Genomic DNA, 18,382 nt, shown 5'->3' with positions numbered 1-18,382 from the left:
CTCTTCAAATTCACTTTCGTCTCACGCTAATGGCAGATATTCGTGGCTACAACACGTAATGGTAGACTGTAAATACAGATATAGCAACTCTCTTTCCGGTTTAATTCAAGTTAATCATATATGGTACAGATCTGAGACTTTTAGTGGTGTTTGTAAGTCAGAAGGTCAAGGAGTTTTATTACACTGTGTTAAGTTGCTCTTAAAGTTTGTTATATTTAAAATTTTACCTCTATGACAATCAATCGAACACTTTACATACCTCTTTATTTTCTGATTTCGAAGGATTATAGCATTCCACATAAATTGAAAAGTAACTTAAGAACGAAATGGTAACGTTTATTACCTCATGACTAGTGCTAGGTTCGAAGTACATTCATGAGCCTGTAAAACTGAAAACGATTTAACTAACATAACAGTAGAACTTTAAGAACCAGATTCACAGAAGTGAAAGAATTACTATCTGGTGGCATTCAAATTGCGTAGCTCAGCGAACAGTAAAGTATGAAGTGACATTTTTTCACAGGTATAGTCTACAGATTTAATTGATATTCCGCGGCGCAATTTTTTGCTCCATAACCTGTGCTTAGCAACAATTATAATTACAACGATGAAGTCAAGGATGATGAAATGGGCAGGGAGTTTAGTACGCATGGGAAAGAAGAGGAATATATACAGGGTTTCGGTGGGAAAGCCAGAAGGTAAGAGAACACTAGGAAGACCCAGACATAGATGGTAGAATAGTATTGTGACATGACGCCTGAAAGCCAACTTCTCATATAAAATGTATTAAAATGAGTACCTTTTTCATAAAACATTTATTTGCAATATAAGTAAAATAATATACTAATAGGCCTACTACTACTACTACTACTACTACTACTAATAATAATAATAATAATAATAATAATAATAATAATAAAATACGCATATTTTTTCCCATTTAAACCATTCCCCATAAAACAAGGAAGGAAAACCAAAATTTTATTTCTTAACCTTTGACCTTTTCCTGGTACATTTAGGAATTTTAATTGGATGCCATAATGTCTAGCTGTCTAGATGCTTGCCATTATATCTAGCCAGCGTCTGTAGTCCTACCGCACCTGAAGCCTGAAGCATTTGTATTCCAATACCATAATCTGAGGACTGATGATCTTGTCTGCCTAGATTTGTGCAGTACACGAGGCCCGAGGAGCATGACCTAACTTTCTCCTGGCTTAACACGTACGTGATCCAGACGGGTGTGATATTCTTGCTCATCACTGACGCCACGGGTCCTCTGTACGGCAACGGCCAGTACATATTCTCCTCAGGTGAGTTCAGTGAACGGTTACGCTGTATGTATTGCTCCCTTTGAGTGTGAAACGTTGTCCTCAAATATCCTCCGCTCTCAGGTTTAAAGATAAAATACTGAGACGTGGCAGGAGAGTATAAGGTACTACATAGAGATTAATTTTTTTCACTTCGTGCATGGCGCTGTTGTGGTGATTAAGTTATGGGAGCTACCATGGCACTGATACCTAATTCAGATGGAAGAAATCAGTAAATATAAACATAATTTGTATAAAATTGTATTATTAGGATTTAATTATAGTGGTAATTTGAGAAGTGTGTGAGCAAGAGAGGACATCTCCAGTTATAGGGCATTATGTGGTCTTTCGCCTTTTAAAATACTAGAGCGAATAGCCACTCCTCTCAGTTATTTACTTTAGTAATCATATGCCTCTTGAAGGCAATATAAGTGCCACAAATTATAGTTTTAAACATTTTTACGAGTCCTTCATTAAGTATGCCAACATGGCACCTTAAAGCACGTTTTAAAAGTAGAACCTGCAACACTTACACCAACATTTTGCAACGGATTTGACCAAAGCGTTGCCAGGCAACAGCTCTATAAATACAGTCCAACGTGCAAAAATAAAGGAAGTTGTTTTTCCGTGTCCGCTGTGACGTCACGCAAAGTGGGTAGCGATCACGTGACATGTGTTTGCTGTATGTCCGCGCAGCGTGCGTCAGTAGACTGGCTGGATAGCAATCACGTGATACGTGTTTTACTGCAGGCCCATGTACATTCTGTGGCTATATAAGAAAGTGGCAGAATTCGTTGGAGTATTAGTAGCGGCAGAAGCACGCGATCAAGCAAGCAAGTCAGTTCTCGGTAGGAGATAGCCGTGGGAAATTCGTAGTTGAAGAATAAATAGAAATCGGCCCGCAAAGAATTAACGTGTGATTAGAAGACTTTATATTAATGCGCAATATTTGGAATGTGTGTTTCAGTGAGACTGTTATAGTTCCCGTGTTATAAACCCGTGGAGACTAGTGCAGATAGACTGAATACAGTGTGGAGTAATTTAAGTGTATTGTGTAAAGCAGCAATAGTGTAATAATTAATTGTAATTACAACCAGTAAATTGTTAATAAATCAAATTACCAATCCGAACCGCGTCTTTAGCCACTGTGATACACGTAACAATAATTTAGTTTTCTGTCCCTAATTTGGATGAAACGTTTACTTAAAACTTGGTGAGATATCGTCCACATGCTTCATATGAGAGAAACTGAGGAAACGTCCGAAGTATCTCTCATTATACCGTCCTTCGAACTAAGATATTGGATAGAAAATTTGTCATCATCCATGTTTTCAATACACCCGGGTGCTTGCAAAATCATTAGGCTAATGGACACACATGGGAGCATATTGTAGTAGATGTTGCGTGCAAATATAATTCATATAGTTTTCGGTAAAATAAAAATTAAAATTTATAGGTTTATAAATCGTGACACTTAGGTCGGTCCAATTTTCCATCTCGCTGAAAAGATGTCCCTGTTGTGTATAGTGACTTCATTAATTCGATTTCAAATCCTAACCCAATTCAAAGAAGGTAGTCTTTGTGAGTAAACAGTAATTCTAACGTGGCCTCATAGAATTAAATATAATGATCAATAATATGATGAACATGTTTGCCAAGCAGTTGGTCCAGATCTACAGAGCCTTTTGTCTTTGAAGAAGTCATTCAAGGGTTCTCACACATTTGTTGCATAGTAGCAAGGAGCGTCGCCATCTTGTCTTAGCAGGGAGTGCCGCCATATTGTCGGAGGGAGATGTTATCCGAAAGACTTCATCATTGCACTTTAGGGATAAACGAAATCCACAGCACTGCAAAATAACTCTGCCAGTTGACTGTTGCTTTATCGAAAAAGAAAGGCATAATAATGCATGGCTTCCGGAGAGTGCATTAGATATTTAATTTGGGGGAAATTCATGTTTCCAGACTTCCTGAGATTCATCGGTTCCCCAAATTTTACATTTGTGATAGCTAACTTTATCACTAATTTGGAATGCTGCTTTGTCAGAAGGTGTCACTTTCTCAAGGATTCCTAGGCAATTGTCAAATTTTGATTTAAACTGTGGACAGTGTAACCTCTCGTTTTAGTCCTCCTGTAAACGTTTAACTTCCAAAATTCGTCCAAGCCTGCTCATTTAACATTAATGTGGTGATTATTGCTGATTGCGGTATGTAAATTCACCAGATCAAAGTCGTGACACTTTTTTGTCTTATCTTCGTCACTTCCTGGAAAACAGCCACGGGTTCTTCACTGGTTCAAGGCCTCCCATAGAACCATATTTTATTCAGCTAACCAGCTGCTTTCATTTTTATTCATTCGCCTGTTACCTCCATTCATATGTGATACGTTTTTACTGTATTCAGCAACTAATTTCCTTCTCACTGTAGGTATACATCTCAGTTCTGCTAACCATAAGGCACAGTTAACCTTGTCTTCTATGTTCGTATTTTCCAATTTGTTCTGTAGCAGGATTCGAAATAAAACAAACAAAAAATAACAGAAATAAAAAAGACAGTAACAACTTTAGCATTAAAGACTTATGAGCGATACTTCTATCACAATTAAAAACTTTATGAATTGCGCTTCCAGATGACGTTTACGGCTGTCTTCCCTCATGTATGGATCCGAAGTTATTAAACTTTATGAATTGCTAACACGTTGTCCCCCCCCCCCCCGCCCCAGCGGCAAAATATGGAAACAGTTCGGGGAGAATTCAGTTTCATTATACAGTGCTTTATTACAAAAATTGTGTTTGGACACTTTAGTTCTTGCATTTTTGGATTACCTAGTTTTTTTCATGATGTCCTTCAGATAGCATCACTAGTTTATTTTCTGTTTCAACCTGTTGTGCTTTTCTGCACTTTCTTCCTTGTACAAAAAATACACCTCGTTTTTGTTGGTTATGTACAGTTCTACATAGATCATGATACATGACAGTAACGGATTAAGAATTGTGACATATTTCTTCCATCACGTTGTAACGTTCAGTTTCACTAATCGAGATTATGGTGCTCGGAATAGACGATGTTTTCATATAGGATTTGAGGCAACAAAAATATTAAAGTTATTATTATATTTTGTTTAAATCTTACAATTGTTTTTGGTATTTAGGCTATGTGTACTCTTAGAAGCCTGGAATTTTAAATGTGCCGGCCAAATTTTCAAGAATTAAATAAATAAATAAATAGATAAATAAAATAATATGAGCAGATACATTTCTGTGTTCGTATATCTGTTCAAAATTTCGAATCCAGCCCAGTTTCAAAATTTGATGTTGGTGAAGAATAAGAATGTCCCAAAATAAGTGTTCTGTAAGTGTATCCTATTTTTATTGAAGCAGAGTCCTTATGCAGATCCAGAGGTCCGGGTTCGATTCCTGGCGCTGTCAGATTTTCTGAGAAGCAGTGTATCTGGAACGGGGTCCACTCAGTCTCGTGAGGATAATTGAGGAGGTATTTTAAGGAAATAGCAGCTCCGGTCTAGAAAATCTAAATTAATGGCCGTGAGGATTCGTTGGGCTGACCACGCGATACCCTCTCTCCGCTAAATTTGGCACTAACTTCGCCGACAAGCGGCGGTCGCTCGGTCGGTATAGTTCGCATGCGGACTGAAACCAAGGAGTTTGTTTTCCTTGGAATTAGTTAACCACATGTCCATACATCAGCATACTGTTTGTATCACATACGGTGTTAAGGTAATTAAATTTACGTGCTTCAAGCTCACCATAAAAAGTTTCCATGTCCAAGTATACCGCAACATCTCATCATCACATGAACACAAGGAAATGTTTTTACATCAGACTCCGCCTCAACTTATCAGCTGATGTCCACAGTCTTCCTTATTACGGAAACTGACATGCCTTTTCTTAATTTATGGAGATGTTTCAACTGATTATAGGCTCCACCAGCAAAGATTTCTAGAAACAAAAACCAAGAACGTGGATACAGAAGCCTTACAGACAGCATTACATAATTTCTTGTGCCTCCTCTTTCGAGTCAGCAGTGAGAATCATGAAACATAGACAATTACCCTATGTACATTAAAGTAAAAGGGTAAAGGTATCCCTGCAATAGGCCGTGGAGGCCCGTAGAGTTGTGAGATGTTGAGGTTCCCACATTTTCTAGATAACGGCTCACAGATGGCAGCAAAGTTGTCAGCCTTACGAGCCGGCAGCCCTTGATCCCCAAGAATACCCTGGTACTCATTTCTGTTAGAGACTGAGTCGACCCCAGGGCCATAGTGCGGCTGGAAGGATTAGGCCAATTTAAAAAAATCCAATGACCTAATCGAGACTTGAACCCGCGACCTTCCGGCTTGTAGCATAAGGCCTCAACCAACTACGCTACCGCGTGCACCCCGCATATTTTTTTTGATCAGTAATCTATCATACGACAGGTCCACAATCTCTTCCAAAACAGTTCCTCCACTTAATGCGATCTAGCTTCTCCGGTCTAAGTGCATGGGGAAACCCACCCCTTCAATACGGAATACGGAATAATGCGATCTAGAGCTTTCTCCTTCAAATAAAAATATCCTCTTCTGTCCCCAAGGTCATCCAGCATCTTCTTACGTCTTTTTCCTCGTCTTGTGGTCGCATACATGGTATCTCTGTTTTTGGAAAGAGACTATCCATTATACATTAGATAAATAATATTTATATGTTTCAGATTATGGGATATTTGTATTTGGTGACGTTGCAGAAAGCGGGCTGTGCATCCTGGATCCAGGGTCGCGGTATGTGAAGGGCTACATCAGTGTTTCCCTGACGCTCTATTACTTGGTGCCTCTACTGGCCACGGTGTTCAGCCACGTCCTCATTCTTCTGCAGAAACACTCCTGCCACGAAGAGGATGAATATCCCTTTCCATCCAGAGTTATTCCAACCGGACGGCGTGGTCAAGTGCTCCTGTTCTTCAGCTGCGTTCTTCCCTTCCTGGGACGCCTCCCTTCCGTTCTCGCTGTCATCATTTGCTCATCGAAGCTGAGCTCCAGTGAACCCTCTAAACTGGAACTTGATGCTGATAATATAGAACATATGTGCCGAGAAGGAAAACTGGACTTCTTCCTTGTGTGGATCGAGATCTTTTCTATCTCATGCATCCTTCCCCTCTTACTGCTTACGGGGTCCTCAAACCTGAGGAAGCACGTAAGAGCTTATTTTGACAAAAAGGTAACGCAATGTATAAACATGTGGGTGCAGTCTAGGGACGCCTTGGAATCTCCAATAGAACTGTGTGTACCTGGTAATCCCAGTCCTGCGAATATACGCAGAATAAGAAATCGGCCACCAGAAGATGAAATAATTGAAGTCGTTTAACTGACTGGAAACAAGAAACTGCTTTGGGGACTGGTGATGTAAGTCTCCACACTTCCATATAAGAGACTGTTGTACAAATCGTGGTTATTTTGCTGTGTTCCACGAAATATGCAAATGTATTCTGTCGAAGTTTAGCTTGGCTGAATGCTTGAGGGACTGAGCATTTGGGATGTAGTGACTGCATCACCGTATTGCAGTAAATGGAATGTAGAAACGCCTTTGCCCCTGAAGCAGAGATCTTCACTTAACTTTCCTAGTTGCAGAAATTGATTTTGTCTGTCAGGCGTGTTGTTAACCTCCATTTTGAATATTTTCCGCGCGATGCCGACTGACATCGAGCAGGCCTGGGGTCGAAATGACGTGATAAAAGAATTAGGGTGGTTAAGTGCATTCTGAAAAATATTAATCCATAAATTATGTAAAAACAAAAAAGTTGGTATCACTAAATGAGACTTGAAGCGTTCACGCATGTCTGTATTCAGTAAAGACACACCAGGGTTAGCAATCTGACAGAAATATAAACATTTAATTCTTTGACTCCATAAGAGGAGGGAGATTTTGCTTCGAAACATCGTTAATTTCTATATATCAAAACGGTGCTCTACCCAGGAAACTCGAAGTGAATATTAAGTTCTAAAAGGATTTTAAGTATGAGATTGTTCATTGTCGAAATGTTATGAACTCTGAAAAGTAATATGCATGATAAACGAAATTTACGTATGCGTTGATACAGCAAGTCGGGTAATGCTTGCTACCATTCAGTCCAGAACCTTTTGTCTTCTCGTCTGTTGTCGAAAAACATAAAAATTAGAATATAAAAACTATAATTTTGCCTGTGGTTCTGTATGGGGTGAAACTTGGTCTCTAACATTAAGGGAGGAACATAGACTGAGGGTGTTTGAGAACACGGTGTTGAGGAGACTATTTGGATCAAAGAGAGATGTAGTTACAGGAATTTGAAAAAAAAACTGCATAACGAGGAGCTTCATAACTTGTACTCTTCTCCAAGTATAATTAGAATGATCAAGTCAAGGAGGATGAGGTGGGCAGGTCATGTAGCACGAATAGGGGAGTCGAGGAATGCGTATAGGATATTTGTGGGAAAGCCAGAAGGAAAGAGACCACAGGGAAGACCAAGGCGTAGGTGGGTGGACAATATTAAAATGGATCTTAGAGAGATAGGATGGAATGGGATGGATTGGGTAGATCTGGCTCAGGATAGGGACCAGTGGACGGCTCTTGTGAACACAGTAATGAACCTTCGGGTTCCATAAATTACTGGGAAATTCTTGAGTAGCTGCAGAATTGGCGGCTCCTCCAGAAGGGCTCAGCTCCATGAGGAAGAGAGTAAGTCGATACAGCAAGAGCGTCGATATATCCGGTACTGTCATGTTTTTTGTCGTATGGGTCTCTCTGATATTTCTGGTCTTAAGAACAAGTATGGAGATATCTCCTAATTGACTGCTCATCTCGCTATGAAGTGTATGGCAAGGCTTGTTTCCTATATTAAGAGTATTTGCACATTCGCAACATCCCCAAATGGCTGTTATATTTCCATGGCGTGTGAGGAAAATGACAGTTCATTTGTCACAGGATGTATTCATCCAGAAGTCTTTCACTGTGGGTCACATGCTAAACAGATTTGCGTTTTGACATCAATTAATTTGTTACAATATAGTTAAAAAGAATAATGTATTTATTGTACATGATTGAATAACAATAAATTCTTTTTAATGTTCATCAGCCGTCATCAGTATAATTTGCTTAACACCCCCCCCCCAAAAGAAGTTTTGATACGTCTGTATACATTCTTTGCTTTTGTTCACAATTAACCCTAATACAACAAGGTAAAGTAAACAATGTGTCTTCTGGAGTTATGTTTGGTGTAACGGATATTGTTATAAAATTCTCAGACCAACTCCGAAGTTTGTTTGTGGGTGTGTTGTATTTGTGTTCCTCCTGTTCTTATTTAACAGTCAGAGAGGATCTTCAGTTGTCTGACAACCTGGAATATCTTCAGCCAAAATTTACCGTTTCTCTACCGATATTCGCATTGAATATCCAGTAGAATAAACTAAGCCAATAACCCCGAAGTAAAGCTGACTGCGCTTAACTAAGCACAACGACATGAAAGCTTACGGGGAACCGATGCATAAGTCCACATACGAATATTCTTGGCCTCGGCACTAAGTTTGAGGTGACTGGTCAGGTTGAAGCCCCGGTCGCTTTACCCCCGGGGAAGGAGCCCCCGATAACTATTGGATAGGAGGCTGTGTGGGCCCATGTACGCGTATGGAGGACGCGAAGAAGAGAAAGAACTTGCCCTTACCGAGGTTCGAACTCCGACACCCGGCCGTCCAACTCCTTAGCTAGTCGCTATACCGACAGCGTTTTCCTGCCTCCTTGCTGTCAATATCATTAATTTTTATAAATATATGTTAAAATCTTAACAAAATGACATCAGGTCCCTTGAAGAGGATATGTATAGGCGTTACATGTTATTGGGCAGTGCTGCTTATGAGTTAAGGCAGTTACCAATTTTGTTAAGTCTTGTATTATATATGATTTGTATTGACCGCCTCTATAGTCTAGTGGTCAGAGTTCCTGGCTACAGATCCAGAGGTCCGGGTTCGATTCCCTGCGCTACCAGATTTTCTGAGAAGTAGTGGGTCTGGAACGGGGTTCAATCAGCCTCGTGAGAATAATTGAGGAGCTATTTAAACGATGTAGCGGCTCCGGTCTAGAAAACCGAGATTAACGGCCGTGGGGATCAGTTGCGGTTACTACGTGACACCCTCTATCCACAAAATTTATCACTAACTTCGCCGACAAGCGGCGGTCTCTCGGTCGGTATAGTTCTCTTACGGACTAAAACCACGGAGTTTATTTTTGGTGTCTGTTAAGACTAGCTGTACAAGATATAAATAAAATTAAAGTGGCGTTACATTTTGTTTACATTTATACAGTCAGTCACAAAAGACATTTTTTATATATTGCCGTTTAGTACTAAGCTAAACAATACAGATAAGACGAAACATGGTCCATGTTCCTGTAGAGTTAGAGTTAGACTTGTGGCTAACAATCTCACCTTCTGAAAGAGTGTATAATAGGAAATCTGACAATAGGTGCTTGGTGGACTAGAAAACTCGGGCATACATCGCAAAGGAGACTGAGAAATGAAGAAGAAAGTACTTTCCTTCATCAGGTTTTAATGTTTTTTCTGTTGTATTCCACGAGTGAGATTTGTCGCATTTCTATTTCTTAATCATTTGCTAAAAGTAAAGTAAAGTAAAGTAAAGTAAAGTAAATGTATCCCTGTAACAGGCCGTGGAGGCCCATAGAGTTGTGAGACGCTGAGGCTCCCACATTTTCTAGAGAGTCGGCTCACAGATAGGGGTGAGTTTGTCAGCCTTACGCACCGGCCGCCCTTTATCCCCGGGAATATTTCTAGCACTCATTTCTGTTAGAGGCTGAGTCGACCCTAAGACCATAGTGCGGCTGGAAGGATTAGGTAAATTGAAAAAAATCCACCTCATCGGGATTCGATCCCGCGACCTTCCGGTTTGTAGCATAGTGCCTCAACCAACTACGCTACCGCCTGCCCCCTGATCATTTGCTAAACGTATATGTACAGGTATTCTATGTTCAAGACCTACTTTTTTAATGGCAACTAAGACCGTACAAACAAGTAAATATTATTTTTCGCCTTCCATTCTTGTAGGAATATTTAACAAGTACAGAGCAGATGTGAAGGCACACTCGTAATTTTAAAACATTTGTGTGCAAGGAAAGTGGAAGTTTCTCGATCGCAGTACGAATACCAATATCCCTAAAAAAACATGAACCGGAAGCAGACGTAGAAAACTTGTTTATGGAATGGAGTAAATTGTGCCTAACTGCTTCAGCCATACTTGTAAATAAACTGACCGTCGTAAAAAGCGGAAATAGTATCTTAGTTAATGGAATGAAGTGAGGGTTCATGAGTAAAGCCTCGCCAATTCGAAGGTAGGATTGATTGGAATCAGTGATAAGTGCCAATTATAGAATATTAATATGTTTAATTATTTTCAAGATTTAATTCACGAAAGCAAAGACATTTATTTATTATCAAGCAGCATATTTTAACATAATTCGTATAAGGACGCAAATACTGAATGAGGAAATTAAAAGGAAAATTTCATGGACATGTTTACATTTTGAAAAAAAAAACTGAATTTAAAAGTTGAAAATGTTAATATATTCATCATTAATTGTAACATATATATATGCATTTCAATACTTATCTTAGCCCACAGGAGGTGCGAAATTGCATCATTAAATTTTCATTTAGGAGAAATCTCCGTTCTGCTTAAATTTCTAATTAAGCAGAATATAAAAGGGGCAGACTGAATTAGTGAGGATGCTTGCTTTCGAGCGAAAGTTGAGGATGGCTGCTAATACAGGAAGCAGGAAACTTACGTTGTTATTTGATACTAGACTGGGACAAACGTTGGTTCCTACCTCAGACTTATTTCATTCACGAAAAATGAATTGTATGCATCAAGCCCATTGGTTTAAACGTGTACAAAATGAGTATTCATGTATACATCGGTTCAATTCCCATGTTCCTAATTTTCTGTTACTCAATTTAGAGCTCAGTTCCTTAATCCTTTATCTTTTGTTCGGATTTAATTCAATTTCCATATAACATTGTCTTGGAACCTCGATATATTTGTATAGTTAAATCTAACTCTAACACGTATGAGCAAAACAAAACAAAACAAAACAGACTCCGTGGTTTCAGTCCGCAAACGAAATATACCGACCTAGCGACCGCCGTTTGTCGGCGAAGTTAGTGCCAACTTTAACGGATAGAGAGTGTCGCGTGGTCAGCGCAACGAATCCCCACGGCCATTAATTTTGGTTTTCTAAACGGAGCCCCTATTTCCTTGAAATAGCTTCTCAGTTATCCTCACGAGGCTGAGTGGACCCCGTTCCAGAACCACTACTTCTCAGAAAATCTGGTAGCGCCGGGATTCCTACCCGGACCTCTTGATCTGTAGTCAGGAACTCTGACCACTAGACCATGGAGGAGGTCACACATATAAACACAAGAAACAAAAACCAATCTTAGTTTCTTGTTTCATTCAACTAATACGAGTATCTAAACCTTACGTGCCACGAAGAAGGAAATTGTATACGACAAAAGAGAAATGACGTAATCAAACATTTCTGTATCCAGCATATACAAAGTAATGTGAGGGGGTTTGAGTATGCCAACGATCCTGAGAGCTATACCAGCGGTAGCGTAGCTACTGGTAGGACCTCCAATGCTGGACAGGTCAAATGGTAGGCATCAGACGAAGAGAGACACCAAAAACCAAAAACTGATGCCGGAAGCAGCGTCATCAGCAGCGACTTGAAGCACAGAGCAAATGATGCTCTAGATGGTTCAAGTTCGTATAGCAACAGGCGTGACCAGAGTGGTTTGAAGGGCTGCTGTACTGCGATGTGGAAAGCAAATGGAAAAACTACCACATTATCACCTTTCCTGGATAGTCTCTTTCCAAAAACAGAAGTTCGCATTAAGTGGAGAAACTGTTTTGGAAGAGACTGTGGACCTGTCGTCTGACAGATTACTGATGATGAATGAATGTTAAACTAACTCGTGGAATTGTGGAGGTTCTGTCAACACAATGTACTCGTATATAAATAAATAATTGTACCCACCAATTTTATCCATACGTTTTTCGGATTAATTGGCCTTCACTGTACTTCTACATTCATTATCCAATTAACTATTATTATTATACCTTGTCGGATGTTTATAAATTGAACCTCTGTGTTAATAATTGCTATATGGATTATAAGGTTTCCCTGAGCTGTTGCAATCATTCTGGAATCCGAGTCCAGTGGGCTCATGACCATGTTTTGCTGTTTTAGTTTCGAACACTCCCCAAACCTGGAGTATCAGGTCTCCGTATTTATATCCCCCAGGAACAGGGTAACCCAGTTGTACCCCCAGACACTGTTTTCCATTTCGTTTGGCTGCTTCATTCAGAGTCAGAGCCAGATTCAGAGTTAGTTATTTTATGGCTGGCGATTTACCGCTAATCAGTTCGTCTTGCTGTCAGGCCCCTTGAGACCCACGACCAAAGATTTTTTCCCCCTTTGAACCCTTGCGGTACTAATCCTTATGTAACATCCTGTTTGACGAGAAGATGAGTTTTGTGTCTTATGGATATGCTTGGACTTTCGTCAAGTGTATATTTAGCACATATACGAGGAGCATGATACTGAAAAATCTTCCTCTCGCACTACACAAAAATTCCATATCAGTACAGACTTTGCAGAGATCACGCCTCTCTTACGTATCTTATGCTACAACGGCAGCTTAGTCATTTCAAAGGTCGTAAGCTTGACCACAGCCAAGTTTAAACCGCTTATCTTTCTTATGTCTGCCTTCACCTTGTCCTACACTGCAACCATGTTCATTCTCATGATTTTGAATGACTTATCATTGTTGCCTGAACAATTTCATTGTATAATCATATACAAAACTGTCTTCGCTCGCTTGGAAACCGGTATCTTGGGTTCGAATCCCACTCAGGGCATGGATGTTTAGTTTGTATGTGTGCGTTTTTCTGTGTTTGTGTACACAGAAAAACGCCTTGCGAAGAGCTGATCACCCGCCCAAGGAGTCCTATCGGATGTGTAAGATCTAGAAAAACCGAAGTGAACGGAGAAGTTCATGGAGGTAGGCCTAGGCCCACTGGGGCTGTAGTGTCAAGGAAAAAAATCATATACAAAAGGGAAGCAGAAAGCTGTGTGCAAATCATGGGCCGATGTACAAATTGGAAAATTTCCATTGGTGCGCAAAAGATTATTTTGCAGGCGCTGTAATTTTAAGAGGTAGATGCCTGCCGCTAATTCCCAGGCGGGACGAGCGTAAGTCATAGCTTATGTGATCAGTATCGTAGGGAACGTTAGTATAATATTGGCGCTTAAACACTGACCTTTGAATAAGGGGTAGATTCTGATAAATGTTCTAAAGGCCTCTTTTTTGCTCATTTCTATGTGCAGTCTCCATGTAATCCTCTTTTCGGAAATTACACCGAGATATCTTACATGATATGCACAGGGGATATTCCGTCCATTCAATGTAAGATGAACCTTAGGGGTCTAGGCCTCGACATAGCCCGAGCGGTTAGTCTCTGGCTTCCCACTGCGGCGGCCCGAGTTCGATCCCGGGTCTGGTCAAGTGGGATTTGTGGGGGACAAAGTGTCGCTGGGGCAGGTTTTCTCCGAGTACTTCGGTTTCCCCTGCCAATCTTCATTCCACCAAATTCTCCATTATATACCCGGGACAGGCTAAAATAGGCCAATCAGTGGCCGCCGTGCCGAGTGGACCCAGTTGGACTCCACCCCCCACTAATCAAATTAAAAAAAAACTTAGGGGCCTAAGTCTTTGAAAAAAATAGATGGCCTGACTTTTATCTTCATTCATTTTTTTGTTCCAGCGTTCAAATCACTTTTCAGTAGCACTGAGACCTCATTGAGGTCTGAGTAGCTGAGAACAGCTGCTGGTTCATGTTAATAATGTAAATCTACTAGGTGATGATACAGTTACCATAAAAACACAGAAACTTTAATAGATGGTAGCCACACGTAGGCTTCTCTTGGTTCTCCTCTTGCTTCTCTCTCTGATCACTGATCTGATCTCCTCCCTCGTCTTCTCCCGTATCGACGTTTTCCTGTCAAATTTTCTCGAACAACATTCACTGCCCCCTATATAGGCTTGGCACAGACCAACCATAGAAAACGCATCGTACTTAGCAACGCATATCATGTATTGTTGTTAGGCTTGTCCAGCCCTGCATTGCTTAGCAATGGATGCTCTATTTTTGCACATTCGTTGCTGTGACATTTTTTATCAGTCTGTTATCTAGCGCTGGATGCCCTTCTATTGTTGAATGCTCATTGGTTGGAACATGTTTACGTATTCGTCTCCTAGAAACGGCCCCATCTGTCACACTATAATAAACGTTCATGGTGAGGAAGAAAAGGAATTTGGAAGATAAATTAAGTGCTGACAGACAGATTAATTGAAGGATTGCTGTTAAGTATGTTACGGTCTCCTGAACTTCAATGTTAGTTTAAATTTCCTTGAACATAAAGACAGTTTAAGAGATAAAGTCAACAGCAGTAGCGCTATTCGACAGAAAGAGCGTCTGTAAGTGGCTTGGGGCTGACTACATTGCCTCGTCTCTTCAGGTGTCTCTTATTCCACGCCGTAATACTGGAAGCGAAAGAAAGCTCTGGTAAATAAACAATGTGTTTGCTAACACTGGATATGTAAATTCTCGTCAAACCCGCTTTGTTTCATTCGAACTCTGTTTCAAATACAGCGACATCAAAAGCGATCAAAAGGTTGCTTGAACGGTTAAAAGTATCGCATATTTTGAATAATGAAATGGGATGAAATTTAGTGCACATATAACACACAATACTAGTAGTCGTTGACGAGGGTTTCAGTTGAAAAGGGACCCACTGGGAAAATAAAAGCTAAATGAAATGCAACGAACAGCTTTACATAGCGGTAACCTTCTATGTTTTATTCGCGAGGCATCCAGTTCCTGTTGTGAGATGGGTAATACGCCCCCCAAGAAACAAACTGCGTGGCTTTAGTCCGCAAGTGAACTATACCGACCGAGCGACCGCCGCTTGTTGGCGAAGTTAGTGTCAACTTTAAGCGGATAGAGGCTGTCGCGTGGTCAGAGCAACGAATCCCCACGGCCGTCAATTTTGGTTTTGTAGACTGGAGCCGCTACTTTTCCATTGTAGTAGCTCCTCAGTTAGCCTCACGAGGCTGCGTGAACCCCGTTTCAGACCCACTACTTGTCATAAAATCTGGTAGAGCCGGGAATCGAACCCGGGACCGGGCCTCTGGGTCTATAGCCAGGAACTCTGACCACTAGACCACAAAGACGGCAAAAACCACCCCAGAGATTAACTCACTCTCTTAAGATGAACGCTGCACTAGTGTTCTGAAACAAGTCACGGTTACATCCTTACGTATCCTTGCCTATTCATCATACATTGCTATATTTGCATTGACAGTGGACGCAATTTAGCCTATACCTTCCTGGCATTTAGTCCACAAAGCGAACTATACCGACCGAGCGACCGCTGCTTGTCGGCGAAGTTAGTGCCAACTTTTGAGGATAGAGGGTGTCGCATGATCAGCGCAATGGATCCTCACGGCCGTTAATCTCGGATTTCTAGACCGGAATTCAGCCTATACACCTGATATAATTTGTGAAGTGGGTGTATCGTTGATCAAAGATAGATTAGATGAATATTCACAATCGTAAATGTTAGATGAAAAAGTATACGTGTACATACCTCTAACTTGGTAAGTAAGGATATACTGTATGTGTTAATCGGTTATTTGTTTGTGATTTATTTAACGTCGCTGTGTGAACTCAAAACTATACGAGTGTAGCATCGAATCTTAGGGCAATCAGTAATAATAAACTGCAAACTGTGTAGAATGAAGCGGTCGTGGCTTGATTTCAAATATCTCACATTTGGCTGAAAGTACTAAGATAAAATCATGAAACCCGTTTGTCTTCAGGCAGAAATTTTAATCCTGGACATTCAAACAAAAATCACACGACCGCGATTTTCGATACTATTTCAACGAATAATCGATCGAGTAATCGGTCTGGAAAATGTGCATTGATTTCTATGTGCTAAAAACAGAACACTCTCACCTTTGAGTAGCGGAGTAGTTCAGCGTCGGAGACAGACATTAACAGGAGAATAGCGACGGGCTGAATGTCCAGGGTTCGATTCATAATAGAGGGAATATTCTCCCCTCAACTGCGTCCAGGCCATTTCTGATGGTCACCAAACATCTTATCTAATGCCGCACCGATGGCTCTTTCTCCGGACTTAAAGCGGACAGAGCCTGAGGCTAATCATCTCCATCTAGTGTCAAAGTCAAGAATGATGGAGCTGTACCACCATTTCCCATTCACAAGGGCGTCTCTATCTTTGCTTTTATCGCAAAGCGAACTGGTTACAGTCCTAAGCGCCATGGATCCCAGTGTGACCAACTTGAGGTGCGCCCTATAGTCTGGATGTGCTGTTAAATTACTCCTACGTAGACTTTAAACACTACGCTACAGCAAACAACAGACTGCATGAATACAAACTCCATTCATCCTGCACGCCAAGCTTTCGTGTTAGAATATGAGGTGGAAGCAATTTCCATCAGTGCTTGTTTCTCGCATGTACGTTCCTGTTGAATCATCGTAGTATCCTAGTGAAGATAAATACAACTGTTTTCTTACTCTTGAGCACTTAGTGGGAACAAATGGTTTACAGTATCATAAAGTACGTTTTCCTTAAACCCACCAAAGGAAGGACGGTTTCTTTATTGCTAGTGGGGTGGGACTAAGTCCCTTGTACTGCGGCCACTTCTGGCCTATTGTACCAGCCCAAGATGATAGGTGAGGGTGATTGTGGAGCAATTGGTGGAATGAAGATTGGCATGGGAAACCGAAGTACTCGGAGAAAACCTGCCCCATCGCCACTTTGTCTACCACAAATGCCACTTGACCAGACCCGGGATCGAACCCGGGCCGCCGAGGTGGGAAGCCAGCGACTAACCCCTTGAGCTATGGCGCGGCCAAGGACGGTTTCTTAGTACTTTTTAAATTTTCTTGGGGTGAGACTGAGTCCACCTTGTACATCGGCCACTAATTGGCCTATTGTACCAGCCCCGGATGATAGATGATGATGACTGTGGAACAGTCGGTGGAATTAGAATTGGCAAGGGAAACCGAATGATTGGCATTCGATACTTTTGTTGCCAGATTTATCCTGGCAGTGATGGAAATTTTGCGAAGGAGAATAATATAATTCGTGAAATAAAACGGTTATTAACTCGTATGTAAGATTTGAGGTTTTCACGGCGGTGACTATGAAGAAAACCATCTTCTGGGATGTGGCGCCGTGTATAAATTATGTTAACCGACGTTTCGGAGGAACATATCGCCTCCATCTTCAGGCTAGAAGACAAGAAGAAATCCGTGAGCAAACCAGCATGAGCAGGTGCAGCTCTTTTACTATTCCCAGAGAACTGGGATAAGTCAGTCGGTATATTGAGGGGCTACGGACTAGACTGGCCTAGGTTTGATTCTCGGTAGTGGCAAGAGATTAAGCTCTACTTCACAGCATCCATACCGGTTCTGGAGCCCACCCAGCCTCACATACAATGGGTTCCGGAGCGTGAAGCTGACCACGCACCTCCATCTAGTGTCGAGGTCAAGAAAGGTGAAGTTCCACTCCACCTTTAGTCTTCATGTCGTCGTGCTTAAGTATTTAAGTACAGGACAATGTTGCGTTAATCTTTAACCTCTGTGGTCTAGTGGTCACAGTTCCTGGCTACAGATCCAAAAATCCCAGGTTCGATTCCAGTAGCTACCAGAGCAAGTAAACAAAAGGTTCAGAAATGAACGCATAGCGCAGTAATGCTTATAGGTTCGTTCGCTTTTGCTTAATTAGCTAGAAAAACGTAAAACATTTTAACCAAAAACGGATATATAAATTCATGTAACGAAATACCAAGCATATTCATTTTTATAAGGTTTAATACACATATTCCAAAGAATACAGCACGGATAAAATACTTCAAACGTTACTCTAGGCAATCGGCAAATTTTCTAATTCTTT

The 18,382-nt window shown here is 40.9% G+C and overlaps 1 protein-coding gene across 3 annotated transcripts in view; it reads left to right on the top strand.

Annotated features, from left to right (window-relative positions):
- Nucleotides 1–7,446, top strand: part of LOC111866492 — a 122,607-nt gene extending 115,161 nt beyond the window's left edge. For 2 of the 3 annotated variants that reach the window (XM_023855486.2, XM_023855485.2), the window contains exons 5-6: nt 1,165–1,310; nt 6,012–7,446. In XM_023855486.2, coding sequence (XP_023711254.1) covers nt 1,165–1,310; nt 6,012–6,661 — 796 coding nt within the window. In that variant the 3' untranslated portion in view covers nt 6,662–7,446. The remainder of the gene's footprint in view (nt 1–1,164; nt 1,311–6,011) is intronic. The other variant, XM_023855487.2, reaches the window with a different exon arrangement.
- Nucleotides 7,447–18,382: the final 10,936 nt, after the last annotated feature.

Source organism: Cryptotermes secundus, unplaced genomic scaffold (genome assembly GCF_002891405.2).
Source record: "Cryptotermes secundus unplaced genomic scaffold, Csec_1.0 scaffold375, whole genome shotgun sequence".
Taxonomy (NCBI): Eukaryota; Metazoa; Arthropoda; class Insecta; order Blattodea; family Kalotermitidae; genus Cryptotermes; species Cryptotermes secundus.
This window is presented reverse-complemented; position numbering and strand designations above follow the sequence as displayed.